The sequence below is a fragment of the Oratosquilla oratoria genome, chromosome 2, assembly GCF_046742065.1.
Source record: "Oratosquilla oratoria isolate Oo_2021 chromosome 2, ASM4674206v1, whole genome shotgun sequence".
Classification (NCBI taxonomy): Eukaryota; Metazoa; Arthropoda; class Malacostraca; order Stomatopoda; family Squillidae; genus Oratosquilla; species Oratosquilla oratoria.
In genome coordinates, this window is record NC_134778.1 from 16,508,955 (window position 1) to 16,532,962 (window position 24,008).

At 38.8% G+C, this 24,008-nt stretch overlaps 1 protein-coding gene across 1 annotated transcript in view; it reads left to right on the top strand.

The window, feature by feature from the left end:
- Positions 1-24,008, top strand: part of Rhau (ATP-dependent RNA helicase Rhau) — a 125,714-nt gene that overhangs the window by 64,743 nt on the left and 36,963 nt on the right. The window contains exon 13 of the mRNA XM_076205440.1: positions 15,106-15,314. Within this exon, the coding sequence (XP_076061555.1) occupies positions 15,106-15,314 (209 nt within the window). The remainder of the gene's footprint in view (positions 1-15,105; positions 15,315-24,008) is intronic.

Consider the following 24,008-nt stretch of genomic DNA (forward strand, 5'->3'; position numbering starts at 1 on the left):
ATTGAAAGCTATATGAGCTTCTTTGCAGATGATGCAAAACTACTGAAAAGAGTGAAAACTGAAGAAGATTGTGAATCACTACAGAGAGATCTAAATAAAGTACAAGAATGGAGTAGGAAGTGGGAGATGGAGTTCAATACAAAAAAGTGTAGTATAATGGAGTTTGGAAAAAGCAAAAACAGAATAACAGGATCATATAATTTGGGAGAAGAAGGAATAAAAAAAGTAGAAAATGAGAAGGACCTGGGAGTCATTGTTATGAATAATATGTCACCTGAGAAACATATAAATAAGATTTTTGGAGAAACTTATAATCTAATAAGAACAATCAAAGTGGCATTTACATACCTGGATGAAGAAATGGTGAGGAAAATCCTAATCACCCTGATAAGACCAAGATTGGAATATGCAGCAACGATATGGTCACCAAGTACAAAAAAATGTATAAAAAAACTAGAAAGAATACAAAGAGCAATCACAAAACTGGCACCAACACTCTCAAAACTATCATATGAAGAGAGACTACAAAAACTTAAACTACAGACACTAGAGCAAAGAAGAGAGAGAGGAGATTTGATAACTATTTACAGAATCATGAAAGGCATAGAAATTACTGATAGAGAGAATCTGATCAAATGGGATGACAGAAATACAAGAGGACACGGAAAGAAAATAAAAAAAGACAGCTATAGAAGAGATTTGAAAAAGAACAGCTTTCCTCACAGAGTAATAGACAGTTGGAACAAGCTAGATGAGAAAGTGGTGTGTGCAAAAACAATACATGAATTTAAAAATAGTTTAGATAAAATGAGATATGAAGACGGGACCCCACGAGCATAGCTCCCCTTCCCGTAAAATACAACTAGGTAAATACACACACACACACACACTTTCAACGAACGGACGGCTTGAAGAACGTTCTGAAGAAAAGTGCAGATTGTGGATCCCAACGCAAAGAGAAGTGCCTTTTTGTATTTGCAGGGTGGGGGGAAATTGCTCGTGGGGTAGTGGGAAAGTAAGGAAAGAGGAGAGGGGGAGGGATTGCTGGGGAAATGGAAGGTAATGAGGAGGTGGAGGAATTGGCCCTGACGGGCCGCCGAAAGGTAGACAAACGACCGCAAGACGAGCTGGATGATGACGACATGTCTAATAGGAATGTGAAGATTAGAGGTATAGATAGGAGCAATATAGTAGAAAGTGATGAGAATATTTTCAAGGGATTTAAAGAGGGTGGGGGGGACACAACACCCCCCCCCCCCCCGACTGACAAGACTAGAAGAGAAGGTCGATAAGATGAACGAGGACTTGGAGCGTAGGTTCGGTAATGTTGACAGTATAATACGAAGAATTGAAAAATTGGAAGAACTAGAGAGGGCGAACAAAAACTTAACTAAGGAAATTGAAGAATTAAAACAACAGTTAAAAGAAGTAAAAGATGAGAATAAAGTCTTAAAGGAGAATAATATGGAGAACAAGGAGGTTGGAAAAAAATTCAAGAAAATAGCAAGGTTGCATTCACTGACATAATCAGACAGCAAATGAATGAGCAAACTGAAAACTCAGTTATTAAAGTGATGAGACAGAAGGAGAATATAGTAAGAGACTTAGCAGACAAAAAGAAATGTATAATTATATTAGGAATGGAAGAGAAACACAACACAGATAGAACCACAAGAATCAAAGAGGAAAATGAAAAAGTAAGCCAATTACTAGAATCAGTTCAGGAAGATGAACCAGAAATTATGAAACAAATCGAAGAGAAATTTAGACTCGGAAAGTATAGCACAGACAAGACCAGACCAATTAAGATTAAATTCAAGTCACAAACAACGGCAGAGAATATCTTATCCAAAACAGGGAAACTAGCAACAAGTGAACAATACAAAAAGATATGGATAAAAAGAGAAATGAATAAAGAGGAAAGAGAGGAAGAAAAGCAGAAAAGACTGGAAGCTAAGGCAAAAAACGAGAACAGAACGGAGTCAGAGAAAGAGAGATTCTATTGGAGAGTAGTGAACATGAAACTAAGGAAGTTCGACATACAAAAGAAAAACATAAGGGAAACAGAGAACACAATGGAAGTGACAGAAAACTAAGAGTGTCTTACACAAATATAGATGGATTAATAACAGGATTGAATGAGCTGAATGATTATTTGAAAGAAAAAGAACCAGACATAATGGGAATTGTAGAAACAAAATTAAAAGGCCCACTACCACCCAACAGTGTAGGACATGATGCATACAATTATTGGATTAGAAACAGAGAGAAAAAGCAAGGGGGTGGAGTTATGTTCCTGACAAAGAAGGATATAAACGTGAAAGGTGTCATATATGGAAAGAATACAGTAGAGATGATTATGATAGAAGTGGAAGACAGAGATAAGAAGAGCAGAAAATTTGTGATCAATTGTGTGCCTCCAAAAACAGCCTCATGGGAGGAGAGTGAACATAAAAGTATGTTAGAGGACACAAAGATAACATTAAATAAAATAATGGAAGATGGAGGAAGAATAGTTATGATGGGCGACTTTAATTGCAAAGAAATCTGCTGGGAAGAAATGACAGTAAAGGGTGGAGATGACTCATGGGGAAACGCTCTACTTGAGATGATTATTGACCACACAATGACACAATGGATACAGGAGAACACTAGGTATAGAAATGAAGAAGAACCATCGAGACTAGACTTATTAATTACATCTGAACCTAGAATAGTGGACAAGATTGAATATAAAACACCAATAGGTAAAAGTGACCACATATTGATTGAACTGGAACTTAATGAAGAAAAATATATGAAAAGAAATGAACAATATAGAAAAGGAAGAATGATGTATGAAAAAACAAACTTTGATAAAATAAGAGAATTCTTTCAACAAGAAAACTGGGAAGAAATATACAAAGAAGAAACATCAGTGGAAAAGAAATGGAATATTTTGACAAAAATTTACAAAAAAGGAGTGGAAAAGTATGTCCCAAGACAAAAACAAGAAAAAGAATATGTAAAATGCTGGTACAACAAAAGCTGTAGGGAGTTAAAGAGACAAAAGAGACAAAGCCTGGACCAGATGGAAAAAAGACAGAAAACCTGAAAAATGGAAAATATATACCAGTTATAGAAATGAATATGTACAAACATGCAGAGAGGAAAAGAGAAAATATGAAAAAGACGTCATAGAAAAATGTAAAGATCAACCAAAACTATTCTACAGATTTGTAAACAATAAACTGAAAAACAAACAGGACTTGGAGAAATTAAGACAAGGGGGAGTTGAATACACTGAGGAAATGGAAATGGCGGAAATTATGAACAAACATTTTAAATCAGTGTTTACAAGGGAGAACATACAACCTGAAGAGATTGAATGGAAAGAGAAAGTCCCCCCTATAGAAAAAATAGAAGTATCAAAGAATGAAATATTGATACAATTGAGTAATCTTGATGTCAGAAAATCACATGGACCAGATGAAATAGCAAACTGGATTCTGAAAGAATGCAGGAATGAACTGGCAGACAAAATACATAGCATAATAAGCAGTTCCTTGAAAGAAGGAAAAGTTCCAGAAGATTGGAAAAAAGCAAATATAGTACCTATATATAAAGGAGGAAATAAAGAAGAACCTACCAACTATAGACCAGTCTCTCTAACAAGTACAATAGCAAAAATTTGTGAAAGAATTATCAAAAATAGATGGGTAAAATACTTGGAAAAAAACAACGTACTAAATCCAAGGCAATTTGGATTCAGACAAGGACGATCATGCGTCACCAATTTAATATGCTTCTATTCAAGGCTAATAGATATAATACAAGAAAGAGATGGATGGGCTGATTGTGCATTTTTAGATCTAAAAAAAGCTTTTGACAAAGTACCACATAAGAAGTTGCTTAAGAAACTAGAATCTGAAGGAGGAATACAAGGTAAATTACTAAATTGGATGGAAGACTTTTTGCAAGAAAGAATAATGAGTGTAGTGATAAGAAACCAGCACTCAAAATGGAATGAAGTTATTAGCGGTGTCCCGCAGGAAACAGTCCTGGCCCCAATAATGTTTGCTATATATATTAATGATATGGATGAAGGAATTGAAAGCTATATGAGCTTCTTTGCAGACGATGCAAAACTACTGAAAAGAGTGAAAACTGAAGAAGATTGTGAATCACTACAGAGAGATCTAAATAAAGTACAGGAATGGAGTAAGAAGTGGGAGATGGAGTTCAATACAAAAAAGTGCAGTATAATGGAATTTGGAAAAAGTAAAAACAGAATAACAGGATCATATAATTTGGGAGAAGAGGGAATAAAAAAAGTAGAAAATTAAAAGGACCTGGGAGTCATTGTTATGAATAATATGTCACCTGAAAAACATATAAATAAGATTTTTGGAGAAACTTATAATCTAATAAGAACAATCAAAGTAGCATTTACATACCTGGATGAAGAAATGGTGAGGAAAATCCTAATCACCCTGATAAGACCAAGATTAGAATATGCAGCAACAATATGGTCACCAAGTACAAAAAAATGTATAAAAAAACTTGAAAGAATACAAAGAGCAATTACAAAACTGGCACCAACACTCTCAAAACTATCATATGAAGAGAGACTACAAAAACTTGAACTACAGACACTAGAGCAAAGAAGAGAGAGAGGAGATTTGATAGCTATTTACAGAATCATGAAAGGCATAGAAATTACTGATAGAGAGAATCTGATAAAATGGGATGACAGAAATACAAGAGGACATGGAAAGAAAATAAAAAAAGACAGCTATAGAAGAGATTTGAAATAGAACAGCTTTCCACACAGAGTAATAGACAGTTGGAACAAGTTAGATGAGAAAGTGGTGTGTGCAAAAACAATACATGAATTTAAAAATTGTTTAGATAAAATGAGAAATGAAGACGGGACCCCACGAGCATAGCTCCCCTTCCCGTAATATACAACTAGGTACAACTAGGTAAATACACACACACAAGTTAGATGAGAAAGTGGTGTGTGCAAAAACAATACATGAATTTAAAAATAGTTTAGATAAAATGAGATATGAAGACGGGACCCCACGAGCATAGCTCCCCTTCCCGTAAAATACAACTAGGTAAATACAACTAGGTAAATACACACACACCAAAAGTCCTTTCCCCTTCAAGTACAGTGCCTAAATCAAAGATCACTCCCAAATCACAAGAGAAAGTCATATGACCACTTCTCCACCTCGGCACTTTGAAATATTAATGATTGCCCTGTCCCCTATTACATTGCTAGGGTCAAAAGTAATGCAGCAAGGTGCAACTCTTACACAGCAAAAACCTAATAGCTGGAGCTGGTTTGTGTCCACCACTTCATCGTATGGTGTCCCCTTCTCATCTATTTAAGATAGATTATAAAGTACATGAGAACATCCCTTTGGACCACATCATCCCTTCGTCCATTCACTCTTATCTTTTGCACTCTGTTGTCCTTGCTCAAAAAACATAATACAGTACAGTGAGTCCTCCTTAAATGGTAATTCTTTATCCAGTAAATTCACAGTTACGGTATGTGGTAATTACTACCCTCGATTCTATTTATGGTAAGAAAAATTCAGATACGGTATCCGCTAGATATTTTGAAGAGCAAAGAGCAGGGAGAAGGTACATCTGCCATATCCTATTATTACATGTTATAATGGGTTTGGTATATGGTAACTTCAACTTGTGGTAAGGTTTTCAGGAACGCATATGTACCATATAACAAGGACTTACTGTACATGCAACCAAAGACCTTCATCACATATATATCATTCTCACTCTTCTCAGGCTCACTCCACCCACTTCTGCTTTCCATTTCCTCATTGCTAGTCTTTCTTCATCCTTTCCATACACCCAAATCACATTGGCACTTCACACACTTTAACAACAACTTCAAGAATGACCACCAAATTCAATACTCCAGCATCAACCCCCATAATCTCCACAGAGAAAACGATCCCACACCTGACGACACTGGCATGCCTGTGCCTAGGACACTATCCAGAATTAACCTCTTCAATAGGAGTCAAATTCTCACTTGCAGCATCAGCTGCCTGATGTATGATGATTCAATGATGCATCACATTACTCGTATTATAAAATATAAAGTTATGGCTGTATTACTCGTTCTTTTTCACTCTGAATGTTAATAACCACAGAAAACACAAAGCCAGTTCACAGAATATGGGGGCCATTCAGCTGCAACTACAAAATTAATATAATCAAGACACATAGGTTGACATCCTAGTAGGTGTCATCATATGGAAGTGGGTAAGACAGTACCAACACAGAATGGGCTTCCCTTGCCAAAGATTCAAACTACCCCAGATACAACCACCACCCAGAATACACAGAGCACCTCTTACTATGATGCCCCACACTATTCCCAGACAGTACAATATCTTCCCAAAGTGACTCATAGTCATGACATGTTGGCAACGGTCCTATGTTTGCCTTTAAAAAGCAAAACCAAATGAAAATACTTGCCATTTGAATGGACAGAGAGAAGCAATGCTCTTCAGGGTCATAGTAGAGGCAAGGCATCGCTGATTCCAACTTTCGGAGTGAGTTAGGGATAGGAAACAAAAGATCAAAATTAATTTTTGTTTACATTACAAAATGTTATATTTTTTGTTATATTTACAATGATAATGACAGGTTGGTTTCACACCCAAAATGGTAAGTCCACTCAAAAACCTGATCATTGTAATGCTGAAAATTAATTGTAAAAAAAGACAAATAAAATTGGGTAATCTTCCATGAAATTTAATGAAATTCTAAACAATTTGAAAAGATTTAGAGACTTAATTTCCTCCCATGAGGTTAGAGTGCATGATCTGAAGCAAAAATATTGAGTAAGAAAAGGAAACACTATTTTTGTATGGACCAAGAATGGGAAATGGGGTTCAGTACCAAAACATGCTAAGTACTGGAAATGGGCAATAGTGGCAAAAGGCCATCCTAAACCCCTTCCATACGGTGCCGCATACATAGGCAGCATGAGGAGCAAGTGGATACGCGAGGCTGCCATATCGGCGTCTTGATTATATTTATTGTAGTTGTCCCTGCGTAATGACATACTCTCTAAACTGTCTTCATCACATTTTCTATGGTTATCAAAATTCACGGGTGAAAGAGAGAACGATCGATATAAGCGGTGACTATATTTTATGATGCGAGTATTATTACGACACATCGTACGTCTGGCAGCTAATGCTGCCCGCGAGATTTTGAACCGTACTGAAGAGGTTAAACTATTCCTTGGGAAGTGAACCCATTACAAAAGCAAAAGAGGAGAAAGACTTGGAAGTCTTGATGAAAGACAACCTGTCACCTGATAGACATATGAGCAGGATTGTGGGAGAGTCATACAGACTACTGCAGAAGATTTCATATAAATGTACTGTATGTAGAAAGAATCCAAAGAGCAATGACAAAGATGGCACCAACACTTTCAAAATTGATATATGAACAGAGCTTGCCCAAACTGGAACTACCAATCCTGGAACAAGAAGAGAAAGAGACCTACTGGCCATTTACAGGATCATGAAAGCCATGGAAGTCCTTGACAGAGAAGATTTGTTAAAGTGGGATAAGAGAAAAACAAGAGGACATGAAAAGAAACTCATAAAGGATAGTTATAGAAGAGATCTGAAGAAGAATAGTTTCCCACACAGAATGGTGGATGTCATTGATTTGCATCCCTTACAATTTCATCTCCACCTCCACTTCATTCATTTCCACATACCGTATTTTTCGGACCATAAGGCGCGCCCGTAATTTGCTATTCCCCGTCCTTACATAAGGCGCGCCTGACCATAAGGCGCGCCTGACTATAAGGCGCGCCTGACCATAAGGCGCACCTGGTCTCGTCATCGGATAATCATGCATATGTGAGTGCATTCAGAACTGAACATTTTCGTTGTTGAATGAGAAAAATCGGTTGGGATTTAGCAAAATTACAAAAATAAATGATATATATTTTTATTTTGGTCAGTGAAATCAGACCACCTCCATGGACGGTCTGCCCTGCCAATACCCCTAAAAAACAACATAAACACGTTACGGGAATTGTGGGGAATAAAATCAACATTAGCAGTTTTATTCCTGGAATTCTCTATTCACTTAAAAACACAAGATTACAAATGAAGGTAAATTTTTAGTTTCGACCATGGGCACAATATAGCAATAGAAAATTAATTATTAATTTTGTAAATTATAATGTATCAACGTAATATGCAATTTTGTGAGCGGAAATAAAAAACAAAAAAAGTGCTAAAACAGATTTTGTAAGTAACAAAGTCGTGTCGGACGAATGGTACGCCATGTTTGTTATGATAGATGCCGACGTTGAAGAAATGAAAGGATGATACATTTGTCTAACCTAACCTAACCTAACCTGTGTTTAATAAATCATTACCTGCAAATTAAATGTCATCCGGCTCGTCCTCGTTGTTGTTGTCGTGAGAGACGTTGGCAGGCTTTTCAACCACTCTCTCAGCTTGCGGCGTATACAAAGTTCTTGCAGCTTGAAGGAATGCATGTATCTCCACTCCATAACATTCCTTCAAGAAAATGTACCTGGTGAGGTACCGTCGGAAGTACCAAGGCCGTCAATTGACAGACGACAAGATGGTGTCCCAATCCTATGCTACTGACTTTGTTCATTAGCATATTTGCTTATAGCAATGTATTTTTTATTTTCATTTCTGCCCATAAAATTGCATATTACATTGATACATTTTAATTTAGAAAATTAACAATTAATTTTCTATTGCTATATTGCGCCCATGGTCGAAACTAAAAAAATACCCAAATGACTACAGTCTGAGTGGAGTGAGACTAGACTAATGCAAAATGGCTGTCTGTGTTGTGGACGCTCTCATGTCATAGCCATGATAGCGTGAATGAATGCGGTGGCATGGACTCGAAAACTGTCGAAGTTTTCGTAATTTTCTTGTCAAGATACATGCATCTTGGTTATAACTTGGTTGTAACTTTGGCTAGGCCTATGCACTGTTGCCATCGGCAGGCTAGCTACGAAACGTGTCAGAATAGTACGTCACTGTCTGAGGCATTTTTTTGCACTGAAGCCACACATAAGGCGCACCACCCAATTTTCGCTGATTTTAAGGATTTTGCCCGAAAAATACGGTACTTAAGGCTCTCCATTTTCTCCAATCTCTCATCCTATAAACTCCCTCCAACCCACCACTATCATCACTCCTTTCATATATCATCACCTTACTTTTGCGGGAGTAAATTGTTACATGAACTTCTTTGCTGACAATGCCAAATTACTCAAGAGAGTAAGAACAGAAGAAGATTGCAGATCACTACAAGAAGACCTAGACAAAATATGGGAATGGAGTCAGAGATGTGAGATGAACTTCAACATTAAGAAATGTAGCATAATGGAATTTGGAAAAAGCAAAAATAGAATATCGGGTCAATATAAAATTGGAAACAAGGAAGTCGAAAAAGTTGATTCAGAGAGGGACCTGGGAAGAATCATCTCAAGTGATTTGACACCTGATAAACATGTCAATAAATTATTTGGAGGGACTTTTAACTTATTAAGATCAATGAAAGTGGCCTTCAACTACATGGATGAGGAGATGGTTAAAAAAATAGTGGTTACACTGATAAGACCTAAACAAGAATATGCTGCAACACTGTGGGCACCTAGCACAAAGAAGAACATGAGAAAATTAGAAAGAATCCAAAGAGCAGTGACAAAAATGGTACCTACACTGTCAAATCTGACATATGAACAAAGATTGGAGAAATTACATCTGTCAACACTGGAACATAGAAGAGAAAGAGGTGATTTGTTGACCATTTACAGAATTATGAAAGGGATGGAAATTCTCGATAGAGATGACTTATTAAAGTGGAACAGAAGAGAAACAAGAGGACACGAAAAGAAGCTAAAGAAGGATAGTTACAGAAGAGACCTGAAAAAGAATAGCTTCCCACGTAGAGTGATTGATGTCTGGAACAAACTAAATGGAGAAACAGTGAGTGCCAAAACGATACACGATTTTAAGAATAAACTGGATGCAGAGAGATACGAAAACGGGTCACTATGAGCATAGCTCTCGTCCTGTAAAATACAACTAGGTAAATATTTATGTTGAACCATAGGGATATTGTAAACCCTGGCACATTTTCACCTTCATTTCAAACCATATGTCAAACCATTCACTTTCTTTATTCCCAACACTCCACTAGCTGTACTATGACTACCCTGAACAAACATCCCCTTATCCCATACATCTGCAACAAATTCCATAATACCTCTTTGTATTTACCTATGTATATTTACCTAATGTATACTACATACATACATATACCAAGGCTTTTTCCCCCTTCCAAGGGAGGTAGCCAAAAAGGGAAAGGCACAAAAACACTCCCACCCATTACATCCCCAAATACACTCCACACCCCTCCCACCCTTCCTCTCATCTGAGCACCTCCTGGATGACGGGTCATCCCTGCACCCTGCCCACCGCCCTGGGTCAGAAGCAGTGTCGCAAGACACAGTACATCCACAGCAAGGCCGCTTCATTTAATCGGCGACCCCCCCCTCTCCGTCCCCCTTTGCATATAAGGCGAGGACGGGGAGAAATCCCTTCGGGCTGCGTCAAAATTTACTCACACATACTACCCCACCCCCCACCCCCCCGCCCATTTCTCCTCATGCAGTCACAACATCATCCATATACAACCATTCTCCACTCACCTCTGTCTTCCGTCCTCTCCCTTCCTTCCTCAACAGACATTCCCCTCTTCCCCAAAGCCCCCTTCACCCCATCCATCCACCTCATCCTAGGACGTCCCCTCATGTTCACTCCCTCCACATCTGCCTTCCATACCTCTTTTACTAGTCTTTCTTCACTCATTCTTTCCATGTGTCCAAACCATCCTAATATTCTTTCATCAACCCTATCTCCCAAATCCTTTTTCACCCGTTCTCCTCCTCACCTCCTCATTTCTCACTCTATCCAGCCTAGTAACCCCCACCATACTTCTCAGACACCTCATCTCAAACACATTCAAACTCCTACTCTCTTCTTCTCTTATGTTCCACGTTTCTGCCCCATACAGTGCTGTTGGCACAATCACTCCTTCATACAGTCTCCTCTTCGCATCCATTCCCAAATGTCTATTCCTCATTACACTCTTTAAACCACCAAGGCATTTACTCGCTTCTCTCAATCTACATTCTACCTCCACCTTCACTCCACCTTTTCCTGCTACACTTGCACCCAAGTATCTAAAACTATCCACTTCCTCCAGTCGCTCTCCCTTAATGCTCACTTCCAGTCTACTGCCACTTTCACCCCTTGTACATCTCATCACCTTACTTTTACCCACATTTATCTTTAGCTTTCTTCTATCACATACTCTCCCAAACTCTGCCACCAGCTTCCTCAATCCCTCCTCTGACCCTGCCACAAGCGCAGTGTCGTCCGCAAACAACAGCTGGCTCACCTCCCACTTTCCTCCATTTTCTTTAACCATCTCCAATCCCTGACTCACTACCCTAGCATTCACCTCTCGCACCACCCCATCCATGTATAAGTTGAACAGCCAGGGCGACATAACGCATCCTTGACGAAGTCCCACCTTTACTTCAAACCACTCACTCTCTCCATTTCTAATCCTAACACATGCTCTACTACTCTCATAAAAACTCTTGACAGCTCCCAAAAGCTTTCCTCCTATCCCATAAATCTGCATAACCTCCCACAGTGCCTTTCTGTCTACCCTATCATAAGCCTTTTCCAGATCCATAAAAGCCCAAAAAACATCCTTCCCCTTTCCTATAGCTTTCTCACATATCTGTCTTACCACAAAGATCTGATCTACACAACCTCTACCCGTCCTAAATCCACACTGTTCCTCACCAATTACTCCTGTTCCTCTCCTAATCCTCTCAATTAAGATCCTCCCATAAGCCTTCCCTACTACACTCAACAGGCTAATCCCTCTGAAATTACTACATTCACACTTGTCCCCTTTTCCCTTGTAAAGAGGAACTATACAGGCACTACTCCAGTCCTCCGGTACTCTACCCTCTCTCCAGCAAACATTAAATAACCTCACCAACCAGTCCACCATCACTGAACCTCCCTTTTTCAGACATTCTGCATGACATCCATCCAGACCAGGTGCCTTACCTGCTTTCATCATCTTTACAACTGCCTTCACCTCATCCTTCCTTATTTCTCCTCCATTCTCCTCACTCATCACTCTCATTTTCTTCGCATTTCCCACTGCAGCTATCTTTCCTTCCCTATCCTCCTTCACATTCAGCAACTCCCTAAAATATTCTGCCCATCTTCCCCTCACTGCCATCTCTTCCATTATCATCTCTCCATCTGTACCTTTTACCTTTTCTTCCCTACTTGATTCGCCTCCTCTTCCTCTCTTAATTTCTTTCCAAAACATCTTTTTATTACTTTCAAAATTTTCTGTCATACTCCTACCCCATTTCACATCTGCTCTCCTCTTTGCCTCCTTTACCTTTTGCTTTACTTCTCTTTTCTTTTCTTTGTACGTCTCATATGACTCCCCTGTCCTCTTTTGTAACCAATCTGTGAATGTATACTAGAAAGGATTTATACTCATGAGTTATGTCTTTTCCAAATCCATCGAAGCCCAATAGACATCCTTATCCTTTGCCAGGCAGACTAACCAAAGATAGCTACTAATTGGGATTAGGGATTCTTTTCTTTGTAAGTTCCACCCAATTAGTAGCAAAATTACATAATTGACTGAAATCTTTTTGAGTCCTGGTCTTCCATGTATGTGACAGACCTTTTTCCAGCATATCTTTATGATGAAGTTCTTTGATCATAAATGTTTATAATCTTGCCTAGGAGTATCTTTTAGCTAAAGTAAGTATTGCAGGTTTGGCTTCTTGATATTAATCTGAAAGGTTTCTATCTATAATATATATATATATATATATATATATATATATATGTTGATGAAGGTTGGAAAAGAAGTCATGGGTCTAGTTCCGAGTTTCTGAGTTTATTCCTGACCGGTTTTGCTCTATGCTTCTTCAGAGGAATGAAGAAACATAGAGAGAAACCAGTCAGGAATAAACTCACAAACTCGGAACTAGACCCGTGATTTCTTTTTCCACCTTCATCAACTTGTCACAATTTCCCAGCATTATATATATATATATATATTATATATATATATATATATATGTATATATATATATATAGTTTTTACAAGAGTAGTAGAGCTTGTGTTAGGATTAGAAATTGAGAGAGTGAATGGTTTGAGGTAAAGGTGGGACTTCGTCTGGGATGTGTTATGTCGCCCTGGCTGTTCAATCTTTACATGGATGGGGTGGTGCGAGAGGTGAATGCAAAGGTAGTGGGTCAGGGGTTGGAGATGATTAAAGAAAATGGAGAAAAGTGGGAGGTGAGCCAGTTGTTGTTTGCTGATGACACTGCGCTTGTAGCAGGATCGGAGGGATTGAGGAAGTTAGTGACAGAGTTTAAGAAGGTGTGTGAAAGAAGGAAGCTGAAGATAGATGTGGGCAAAAGTAAGGTGATGAGATGCACAAGGTGAGAGAGTGACAGCAGGCTAGAAGTGAGCATTAAGGGTGAAAGACTGGAGGAAGTGGATAGTTTTGGATACTTTGGTGCGAATGTGGCAGGAAGGGGAGGAGTGGGGGTGGAGGTAGAATGTAGATTGAGAGAAGCGAGTAAATGCCTTGGTGGATTGAAAAGTGTAATGAGAAATAGACATCTGGGAATGGATGCTAAGAGGAGGTTATATGAAGGAGTGATTGTTCCAACTGCATTGTATGGGGCAGAAACATGGAATACGAGAAAAGAAGAGAGGAGTTTGAATGTGTTTGAGATGAAATGTCTGAGAAGTATGATAGTGGTTACTACTAAGTATTTCAGTGGCTTTGACCCATCGTTTTCGCTCATATTTCCGAAATAATCATTCACATCAGCATGGTATATTAGCACAGCCTAATTCACACCCTGCCATAATTTTTGACATTATAGTGCATTCACAAGTGTATTTAATTACGGTGTTTACTCTTGATATTAAGTGTGTCATAGCCGACACCCGTGAAGTAAATCTAACAAGTGAATTTGGGATACACGAGGTAGTTTGTGATGACGTCACGACTTCACCTGTTCGATTTACTTCACGGGTGTCGGCTACGACACACTTAATATCAAGAGTAAACGCCGTAATTAAATACACTTGTGAATGCACTATAACGTCAAAAATTATGGCAGGGTGTGAATTAGGCTGTGCTAATATATCATACTGATGTGAATGGTTATTTCGGAAATATGAGCGAAAAACGATGGGTCAAAGCCGCTGAAATACTTAGTAGGCTGGATAGAGTGAGAAATGAGAAGGTGAGGAGGAGAACGGGGGTGGAAAGGGAGTTGGGAGATAGGGTTGATGAAGGAGTATTAGGATGGATTGGACGCATAGAAAGAATGAATGAAGAAAGATTAGTAAAAGAAGTGTCAAAGGCAGAGGTGGAAGGAGTGAATATGAGGGGACATCCTAGGATGAGATGGATGGATGGGGTGAAAGGGGCATTACAAAAGAGAGGAATGTCTGTTGAGGAAGGACGGGAGAGGACAGAAGATAGGGGTGAATGGAGAAGGGTTGTGTATAGATGATGCTGTGATGCATGAGGGGGAGTGGGTGGGGGATGGGGGGTGAGGAAGTATGCACGAGAAAAAAATTTGACGCAGCCCAAAGGGATTCTCCCCTTCTCCTTTTCTGCATGGGGGAACGGAGAGGGGAGGGTCGCCGAATTTATGAGGCGGCCTTGCTGTGGATGTGCTGTGTCTTGCGACACTGCTTCTGACCCAGGGCAGTGGACAGGATGCAGGGATGACCCGTCATCCAGGAGGTGCCAAGATAAGAGGGAGGGAGGAGGGTGGAGGGGAATGGAATATATAGGAAATGGAATGGGCGGGAGTGGTTTCTATGCCTTTTTCTTTTTGGCAACCCCCCGTGTAGGGGGAAAAAGCCTTTGGTTTATGTGTGTATATATATATATTTTTTTTTCCCACTCAGGGAATTGGAGAACGGCAGGAAATACTCATATTTCACATTGGACCAACTACGCAGACGGAGCAGTGAGGAGATGAATTTGGATTTTGTGTTAGCCTTGTTAAAACATATCTGCACTTTGCCACCTGGTGCAATCCTGGTTTTCCTGCCTGGCTGGGAACAGATTTCAAATTTGCATAAGATGTTGCAATCAGATCCCAGCATGAACTCACGTAAGTAGTTGCATTTTTACTTAGTTGTATTTTACCTAGTTGTATTCTATGAGAGGGGGAGCTATGCTCGTGGTGTCCTGTCTTTGTATCTCGCAACATTTAGTTTGTTCTCAAATTCATGTATGGTGTTTGCACACACTATTGCCTTATCCAATTTGTTTCAGATATCCACCACTCTGTGTATGTGTGTGTGTGTGTGTGTGTGTTTTCAGGTCTCTTCTATAACTGTCCTTTTTGAGTTTCTTTTCATGCCCCCTTGTTTTTCTTCTATCCCAATTTAATTTTTAATAAGTCTTTTCTCTCAAGGACTTCCATGCCTTTCATAATTCTATAAATGGCCAACAGATCACATATTTCTCTTTGTTCCAGGGTTGGTAATTCCAGTTTAGACAATCTTTGCTCATATGTCAGTTTTGAAAGTGTTGGGGCCATCTTTGTTGTTGCTCTTTAGATTTTTTTCAATTTTCCTTATATTCTTTTTTGTACTGGGTGTCCATAGTGTTGCTACATACTCCAGTCTTGGTCTTATCAGTGTGACTAGTATTTTCTTTACCATTTTCTCATCCAAGTAATTAAAACCACCTTTATAGATTTTAACAAATTGTAGGTTTCTTCGACTATTTTGTTTATCTGTTTGTCTGGGGACATCTTTGGTGATGATTACTCCAAGGTCTTTTTCAGATCCCACTTTCTTTACTTCCTTTGCACCAATTTTATATTGTCCTGATATTCTTTTTTTACTTTTTCCAAATTCCGCTATACTACATTTCTTAACCCATACATTGCTGGGCAAATGTTGTATATGCTACCTCCTCAGTGTCTGAGCCCCAAATTTTTTTTTTTATTGCTTAAATCAACTCAAAATGATGTAAAATCAACAAATCTTGTTTATTTTTATTCACCTTAGCCTAGTAGTGGAGAAACTGGGTTGATTTTTTTGAGATATGCATGCGAAAATTTAGTAGAACATCTGTAGACTTTGTTTCACTCCTTACGCGGGTTGAACAAGGTCGTATTTAAAATTTGCATAAGATTAGAATTTCAGAGAGTGAAGTAATTTGACATGTATGATGGTTCAAGTCAATGTTTTTGTGGATTTTTTGCAAATATTTATCACTTTGTTATGTGGTAAATTGATTTTTCAGTATCTTTATTTTATATAATTTCATGGAGGATAGGTGATTCTGATGTTTCTTATTGTTTTGGTAAATGTTTTAGTAAGCATCCATCACACCATTATTGCCCGGCCACATTTTGTATTACACATTTATTACAAAAATTGGCAGTGTGAAATTGCCAGTTCTATATGTCTGAATACATACTAAATAGCACCTGCCTAACTGTCAAAGTACAACTTCACCTCCTTATGCTTTGTTTTGTACACCAGAATCACCTAAATTACGTCCTAAAGGCAGATTTTATACCTCAAGTTACCCAAAAAAAATTGCTGCCAGGATTGCAAGTTTTGTCAATAAATGAAAAAATTTAGATGCCTTTTATAGCCAATGGATAGGGCTACTTGGTTATTACCACATATTTGACCCTCGACGGAATGCCTATTTTTGGCAAATTTTTGAAATTGTGGTATATGCCACTGGTGCTCAATCCATAAAACAATTGCAGCATACAACATATGCCTCTGACACTGTACGGGTTAATGTTGAAATCTACTTCCCACTTCTGACTCCATTCCCAGACCTTGGTCAGATCTCTTTGTAGTGATTCACAAACTTTTTCTGTACTTGCTGGCTGGGAAACTCACTGGCTGAGTGGGTTAGGGCGTCGTTACTTGTGGCAAAGGTCGAGGGGGTGGCAATTCGAATCCTACCACTGGTGAAGTTGAACCAAGGGCATGGTTCATTAAATTCCATGCTACAAAGTCCTCTGTAAAAGGCACTGTTCTCTGAAAGGGGCACCATCCTTGCCTTCTAATGGTAGATCCCAAGAGTTTTGGTGGTGGCTGTAGTATGAGGTGTTCTGTGCCGTCTATGTGGTGGATGCATCAGGGGTAGTTTGAATCTATGGCTAGTCCCATTCTGTGTTTGTACTGTTTTAATGCTGGATGGTGCCCTGAGCACAGACATTCCAGTGTGGTTCTTATCAAGTGTGGGATTTTTTTTTTTTTTTCTTCTTCTTTTCTTTTTCTATGGGGCTTATGTCAGGGGTATTGAGTTTGGTGGCCTGTCTGTAAAGTGATCTGAGTATTTACTTAATAATTTACAGTAAAGGAGCAACACTTGTTGGGTCCCATCTCATACTCTTCAAATTATCATACCTAACCTCAACTTCATGAACAGTGCTTAGTTTGTATCCTTGATTTCCAATTGTCATCTAAGATTTGAATAAATGTATTGTTCAAGCTTGGGCTATATCACCTAAGCCATTCCAAGTATTATGCACCCACAGGGAAAACTGTATTTCTTCACATCCTTTTGACATGTATTTTTCTTTAATTTGTTCTCACAACCTCTTAAACCCCTCCTATCCTTAATCTGTCAGTGTAGTCTATCTCCTTCAGTGACCTGAATGCTATAATCATATCATCTCTTTCACTACGATCTTTCAAAGTTGACAGATCCAGTTCTTTTAATTTTTCCTTATAGGGGGATGGGGGGTGAGGTAGTGTGTGTGAGCAAAATTTGACACAGCCTGAAGAGATATCTCCCCGTCTTCTCCTTTTATGCATGGAGGACAGAGAGGGGGGGGTCGCCGATTTAATGAAGTGGCCTTGCTGTGGATGTGCTGTGCCTTGCGACACTGCCTCTGATCCAGGGCAGTGGACAAGGTGCAGGGATGACCTGTCATCCGGGAGGTGCTAAGATGGGAGGGAGGGTGGAGGGGAGTGGAGTGTATTTAGGGATGGAATGGGTGGGAATGATTTTATGCCTTTTTCTTTTTGGCTACCTCCCTTGTAAGGGGGAAAACGCCTTGGTATATGTATGTATGTTTATCTACCAGTCTGGGGACCAGTTTGGTTGGTGCCCTTTGTATTCTCTCGATCTTGCTTATATTCTTCACTCTGTGTATGGACCATCCTATTGATGAATCTTCCATTCTTGAATGGACCAGGGTATTGATGAGTTTTTTCAACATCTCTTCAACCACTTTAATCTTCTGCAGCAGTCTCTTCCACAATCAAGCTGATATGTCTGGCAGGTGACAAGTTGTCTATTATCAACACTCCCAATCTTTATCTTTTGTTTTTGTAATGGAGTCACTTCCCAAGTAATAGTTTAAAGATTGTCATCTGTAGCTATTGCCTATTTCCTGTACTTTACATTTTTTGGTTTTGAAATACATTTTCCATTCTTGACTGCATGCAAAACTAGTATTTACCTAGTGTTTTATAGGACAGGAACTATGCTTGTTGTGACCCATTTTCGTATCTCTCGATGTCCAATTTAGTTTTAAACTTGTGTATAGTTCTGGCATTTACTGTTTCACTGTTCAGCCCGTTCCAGACATCGATCACTCTGTGCGGGAAACTGTTCTTTTTTAGGTCTCTTCTGTAACTGTCTTTAATTTCTTTGCATGTCCTCTTGTTTCTCTTTTATCCCATTTTAATAGGTAATCTCTATCAAGAACTTCCATCCCCTTCATAATTCTGAAAATGGTCAACAAGTGTCCAGATCTTTTTGCAGTAGCCTACAGTCCTTGCTTTTCACTCATAATTTTTGCATCATCTGCAAACATGTTGGCATAGCTTGTTGTACCTCATATCATGTCACTGATATAGATAAGAATAAATATATGTGGAAGCACTGAACCTTGTAGAACTCTCCATTTTAATATTTTATCATTTACTACTGCCTTCATACATCTTCCCTTCAAAAAATCTTTCACCCAACTGAGTAGTATTTGCTCCAGTTTCCACAAGTCGACTACATGTTAGCTGACATAATATCTGTAGGATTGAGGGAAAGATATTTGGACTGCTAAGATTAAATTGGCTTTTCACTGTATGGATGAAGGGATGATAAAAAAACTCATTGAAACCCTGGTCTTTACAGGAGTGGAATATGCCTCAGTAGTATGGTACCAATACAGTAGTATGGTACCAAATTGAGAGAATACAAAGGGCAGCAACCAAACCGGTCCTGAGTCTAGCAGATAAACCATATGAGGAAAAACTAAAAGCACTTGGTCTGCCATTTTTGAAAGATCAAAGTGAAAGGGTGATATGATTACAGTATTCAGGTCATTCATATGGATAGAATTGATAGAAGAGATCTCTCGATTAAGGATGGGAGGGCTTTAAGAGGTCATGTTAACAAATTAAGAAAGACTACATTTCCAAAGAATGTGAAGAAATACAGGTTTCCATATAGATGCATAGATACGTGGAATGGCCTAAAAAGTGATATAGTCCATGCTCAAATAATACACAACTTCAAATCAAGATATAATTGGAAATCAAGGTGTTATATATGTAATATGTGTAGTAAATAAGAAATGGTGCTAAGATATACTCTTAGTCACAGGTATATAGAATAATGGAGGCCCAGTCCCACCATCCCAAAGTGCAACAAGGATGTGTCTTCATGCCAATGCAAGCACTGGTGATATGCAGAGGAAAAAGCCATCCAGAAATAGTGCCAAGAAGCCTGGGACTACAGAATCTGACAAGTAATAGATAGGTAGCTGATTTTTTTTTTTTTTTTTTTTTTTTAAGCCTTGTGCATACATAATAAAAAGTGAGAGGGATGTGTGAGTTCAGGCAAGTAGGACAATTTGTGTGTGCAAAGTAATTATATGTTAGTGCCATGTGGCACTCGTCTGCATGCCGATATGTGGGTTGATTGCCACACTCAACCACAGGTGCACTCTTGTACCTCGATGTAGTAGATGTAAGTAATAAATTTTAGTTTTGTACCTCGCCTTTATTTCTCCCTAATGAAGTGGGAAAAGCCGAGAAAGAGAAAATCAGTCAAAATTCTACATGTCCACTCGAAGAAAACTTGTGGCCAACTAGGACTTTATTTGAATATGCCAGGTATATGACATATAAAGTGGGACCCTTCCTGACTGGGATTTTCCTTTCTTCATTGGGGCGAAATATTGAGCATGTACAAAATAATCAAACCAAGTGAGATAATACTAAAAGTTAAGTACATTTCAAGAATATAGAGTATCAAGTGATAAATGTCGTGATCAATCATAAGAACAAAAAGTGGTAATGTAATGTCATTATTTTTGCTTTGTTTACAAATTAATCTGTTAACTAGCCATAGAAAAAAATGACTTTAAAGGATTCAGAAGGTCTAAGGAAATGAGCATAACAATGGTATGGGAAAGAAATTCCGAGGTAGAAGAAAGTGGAGAAGATAGGTTTAAATCAAAGCAAATCAAATAAAATCAGCCATCCTGGGTCCACTGCTGAACAAAGGCCTCCTTCATAGCATTCCATGATTCACATGACTGCACCATCCTCTGCCATGTCACTCTTGCAAACTTCTTGATCTCGTCTCTCCACCTTTTATCTGGTCTCCCTCTCCTATCTCACGGTGTCCACTCAGTAACACACTTGCTCCATCGCTCATCAGTCATTCACACTAACTTACCTGCCCAATTTCACTTCCTCTCTTTTACTGCCTCCACAATATCTTTCACTCTAGTCTGTTCTCTCACCCAACTTGCTCTCTTTCGGTCTCTCAGTGTTATTCCCATCATTGATCTCTCCATTCTCCTCTGTGCAGTCCTTAGCTTTGTTTCCATTGCCTTCATTAGTTTCCAAGTCTCACACCCATAGATTATTGCTGGCAGAATGCTTTGATTATAAACTTAACATTTCAAACATGATTTTATTATACTCGTACTTACCAAACACTTTCCAACCAATTGTAATGCATCTTTTTATTTCATTATCATGGGGTGAAGGGGGCTTTGGGGAAGAGGGGAATGTCTGTTGAGGAAGGACGGGAGAGGACAGAGGACAGGGGTGAATGGAGAATGGTTGTATATGGATGATGTTGTGATGTATGATGTGTAATGGGTGGTGGGATGGGGGGTGAGGTAGTATGTGTGAGCAAAATTTGACGCAGCCCAAAGGGATTTCTCCCCGTCTTCTCCTTTTATGCAATGGGGGGATGGAGAGGGGGGGGTTGCCGATTTAATGAAGTGGCCTTGCTGTGGATGTGCTGTGTCTTGCGACACTGCTTCTGACCCAGGGCAGTGGACAAGGTGCAGGAATGTCCCGTCATCCAGGAGGTGCTAAGATGAGAGGGAGGGTGGAGGGGTGTGGAGTGTATTCAGGGATGGAATGGGTGGGAATGATTTTATGCCTTTTCCTTTTTGGCTACCTCCCTTGTAAGGGGGAAAAAGCCTTGGTATATATATGTATGTATCATGATCTTTCATCACTTTCACCATTTGCCCTAAATAATTATACTCCTCAACTTCTTCAAGACTCTCACCATCAATTAGAATCTCTTTACTTTGAAATTTCATGTTGAACATTACTTTGGTTTTACTCTTATTCATTTTTAAACCTACTTTGACACTTTCCTTGTTTAGATCACTCAGCATATCTTGCAAGTCTTCTGCTTTTTCTGAAATAATAATAATGTCATCAGCAACACTATGGTCACCCAGTACCAAAAAGAATATATAGAAAATTGAACGAACCCAGAGAGCAGCAATGAAAATGGCCCCACATGTTCAAACCTGTCATATGAGGAGACTGGCTAAATTGAAATTACTGACTTTGGAACAAAGAAGAGGAAGAGGCGATCTGCTGATCATTTACAGAGTCATGAAAGGCACAGAAGTCCTTGATAGAGAGGACTTACTAAATTGGGATAAGAGAAATACAAGGGAACATGAAAAGAAAGTCAAAAAAGATAGTTTTAGAAGAGACCTAAAAATATATATATATTCTACACAGAATAGTGGATATCTAGAACAAACTGGACAAAACAATAGTGTTTGCAAAAATTATACTTGAATTTAAGAACAAACGAGACACTGCAAGAGACAAAGATGGGACACTACGAGCATAGCTCCCCATTCCGTAAGATACAACTAGGTAAATTCACAAGTGCAGAGGAAGATTGTGAATCACTACAGAAAGACCTGGATAAAGTCGGAGAGTGGAATAAAAAGTGGGAAGTGAACTTCAACATCAAGAAATGTAGTATAATGGAGTTTGGAAAAAGTAAAAATAGAATATCAGGGCAATATAAAATTGGTACAAAGGAAGTAAAAAAAAGTTAGCTCGGAAAGGGACCTAGGAGTAATTATCAGCAAAGACATGTCACCAGACAAGCATATCAACAAAATAGTCAGAGAAACCTTCAGTTTACTAAAATCAATGAAAGTGGCCTTTGACCACTTGGATGAGGAAATGGTAAAGAAAATATTAGTCACACTGATAAGACCAAGATTGGAGTACACCCAGTACTAAAAAGAATATAAAGAAATTAGAAAGAAGCCAAAGAGCAATGACAAAGATGGCACCAACATTCTCTAAATTAACAGATGGACAAAGATTGTCCAAATTGGAACTACCAACCCTGGAACAAAGAAGAGAAAGAGGAGATCTACTGACCATTTACAGAATTAAGAAAGGGATGGAAGTCCTCAACAGAGATGATTTATTAAAATGGGATAAGAGAAAAACAAAAGGACTCGAAAAGAAACTCGATAAGGATAGTTATAGAAGAGATCTGAAAAAGAATAGTTTCCTACACAGAGTGGTGGATAGCTGGAACAAATTGGATGAGGCAAAAGAGCATGCAAAAACTATACAAGAATTAAGAACAAACTAGATGCTGAAAGATCCAAAGAGGGGTCACTGCGAGCATAGCTCTCTGCCCGTATAATACAACTAAATAAATACACATATATACATTTACTCCATTTCACTGATCCTGCATTATAAATTGAAATGAGCACACAACTTTCCAGAAATGAAGCCAAGCTGACTGTCTGTCAGAATGTTTATCTCTTCAAGATATATTGGCTCATTGATCTTTCACAATCCTTTCACTGACCCATAATTTAGTGGTGTCTCCTTATTTCCACCTTTGTGAATTGGCACCATGTTTACCCTTTTCCAATTAAGTGGCATAATGCCTTCATTCAATGAACATGTAATAAGACGATGGATCTTGTCCACTAGTTGTTCCCTACATTCTTTAATTATCTGATTTGAGATCCTATCAGATCCTGCAGCTTTTGTCACATCCAATTATCCCAAGAGATTGAGAATTTCCCTCACTTCTACATTTATGTCTGCTAAAACTGGTTTTTTGCTTCCCTTGCTTTTCTAAAAAAAAAAAAGAAAAAACACTCTTTTTGTGAAGACCAATTGGAAAGTTTTCATAATTTTTGCCTGAGCTGGTTTATATTTTGTGTACCGCTTTATCCAGGGATGGATCTTGGTCTGTTTCAAGTATTTTAACTCTGTCTTTTGAGTACTCGTGCCTGTTTTCTTTTTAGTAATTTATAAATGTGAGTGGTTTGAAGTAAAGGTGGGACTTCGTCAAGGATGCGTTATGTCGCCCTGGCTGTTCAACTTATACATGGATGGGGTGGTGCGAGAGGTGAATGCTAGGGTAGTGAGTCAGGGATTGGAGATGGTTAAAGAAAATGGAGGAAAGTGGGAGGTGAGCCAGCTGTTGTTTGCGGACGACACTGCGCTTGTGGCAGGGTCAGAGGAGGGATTGAGGAAGCTGGTGGCAGAGTTTGGGAGAG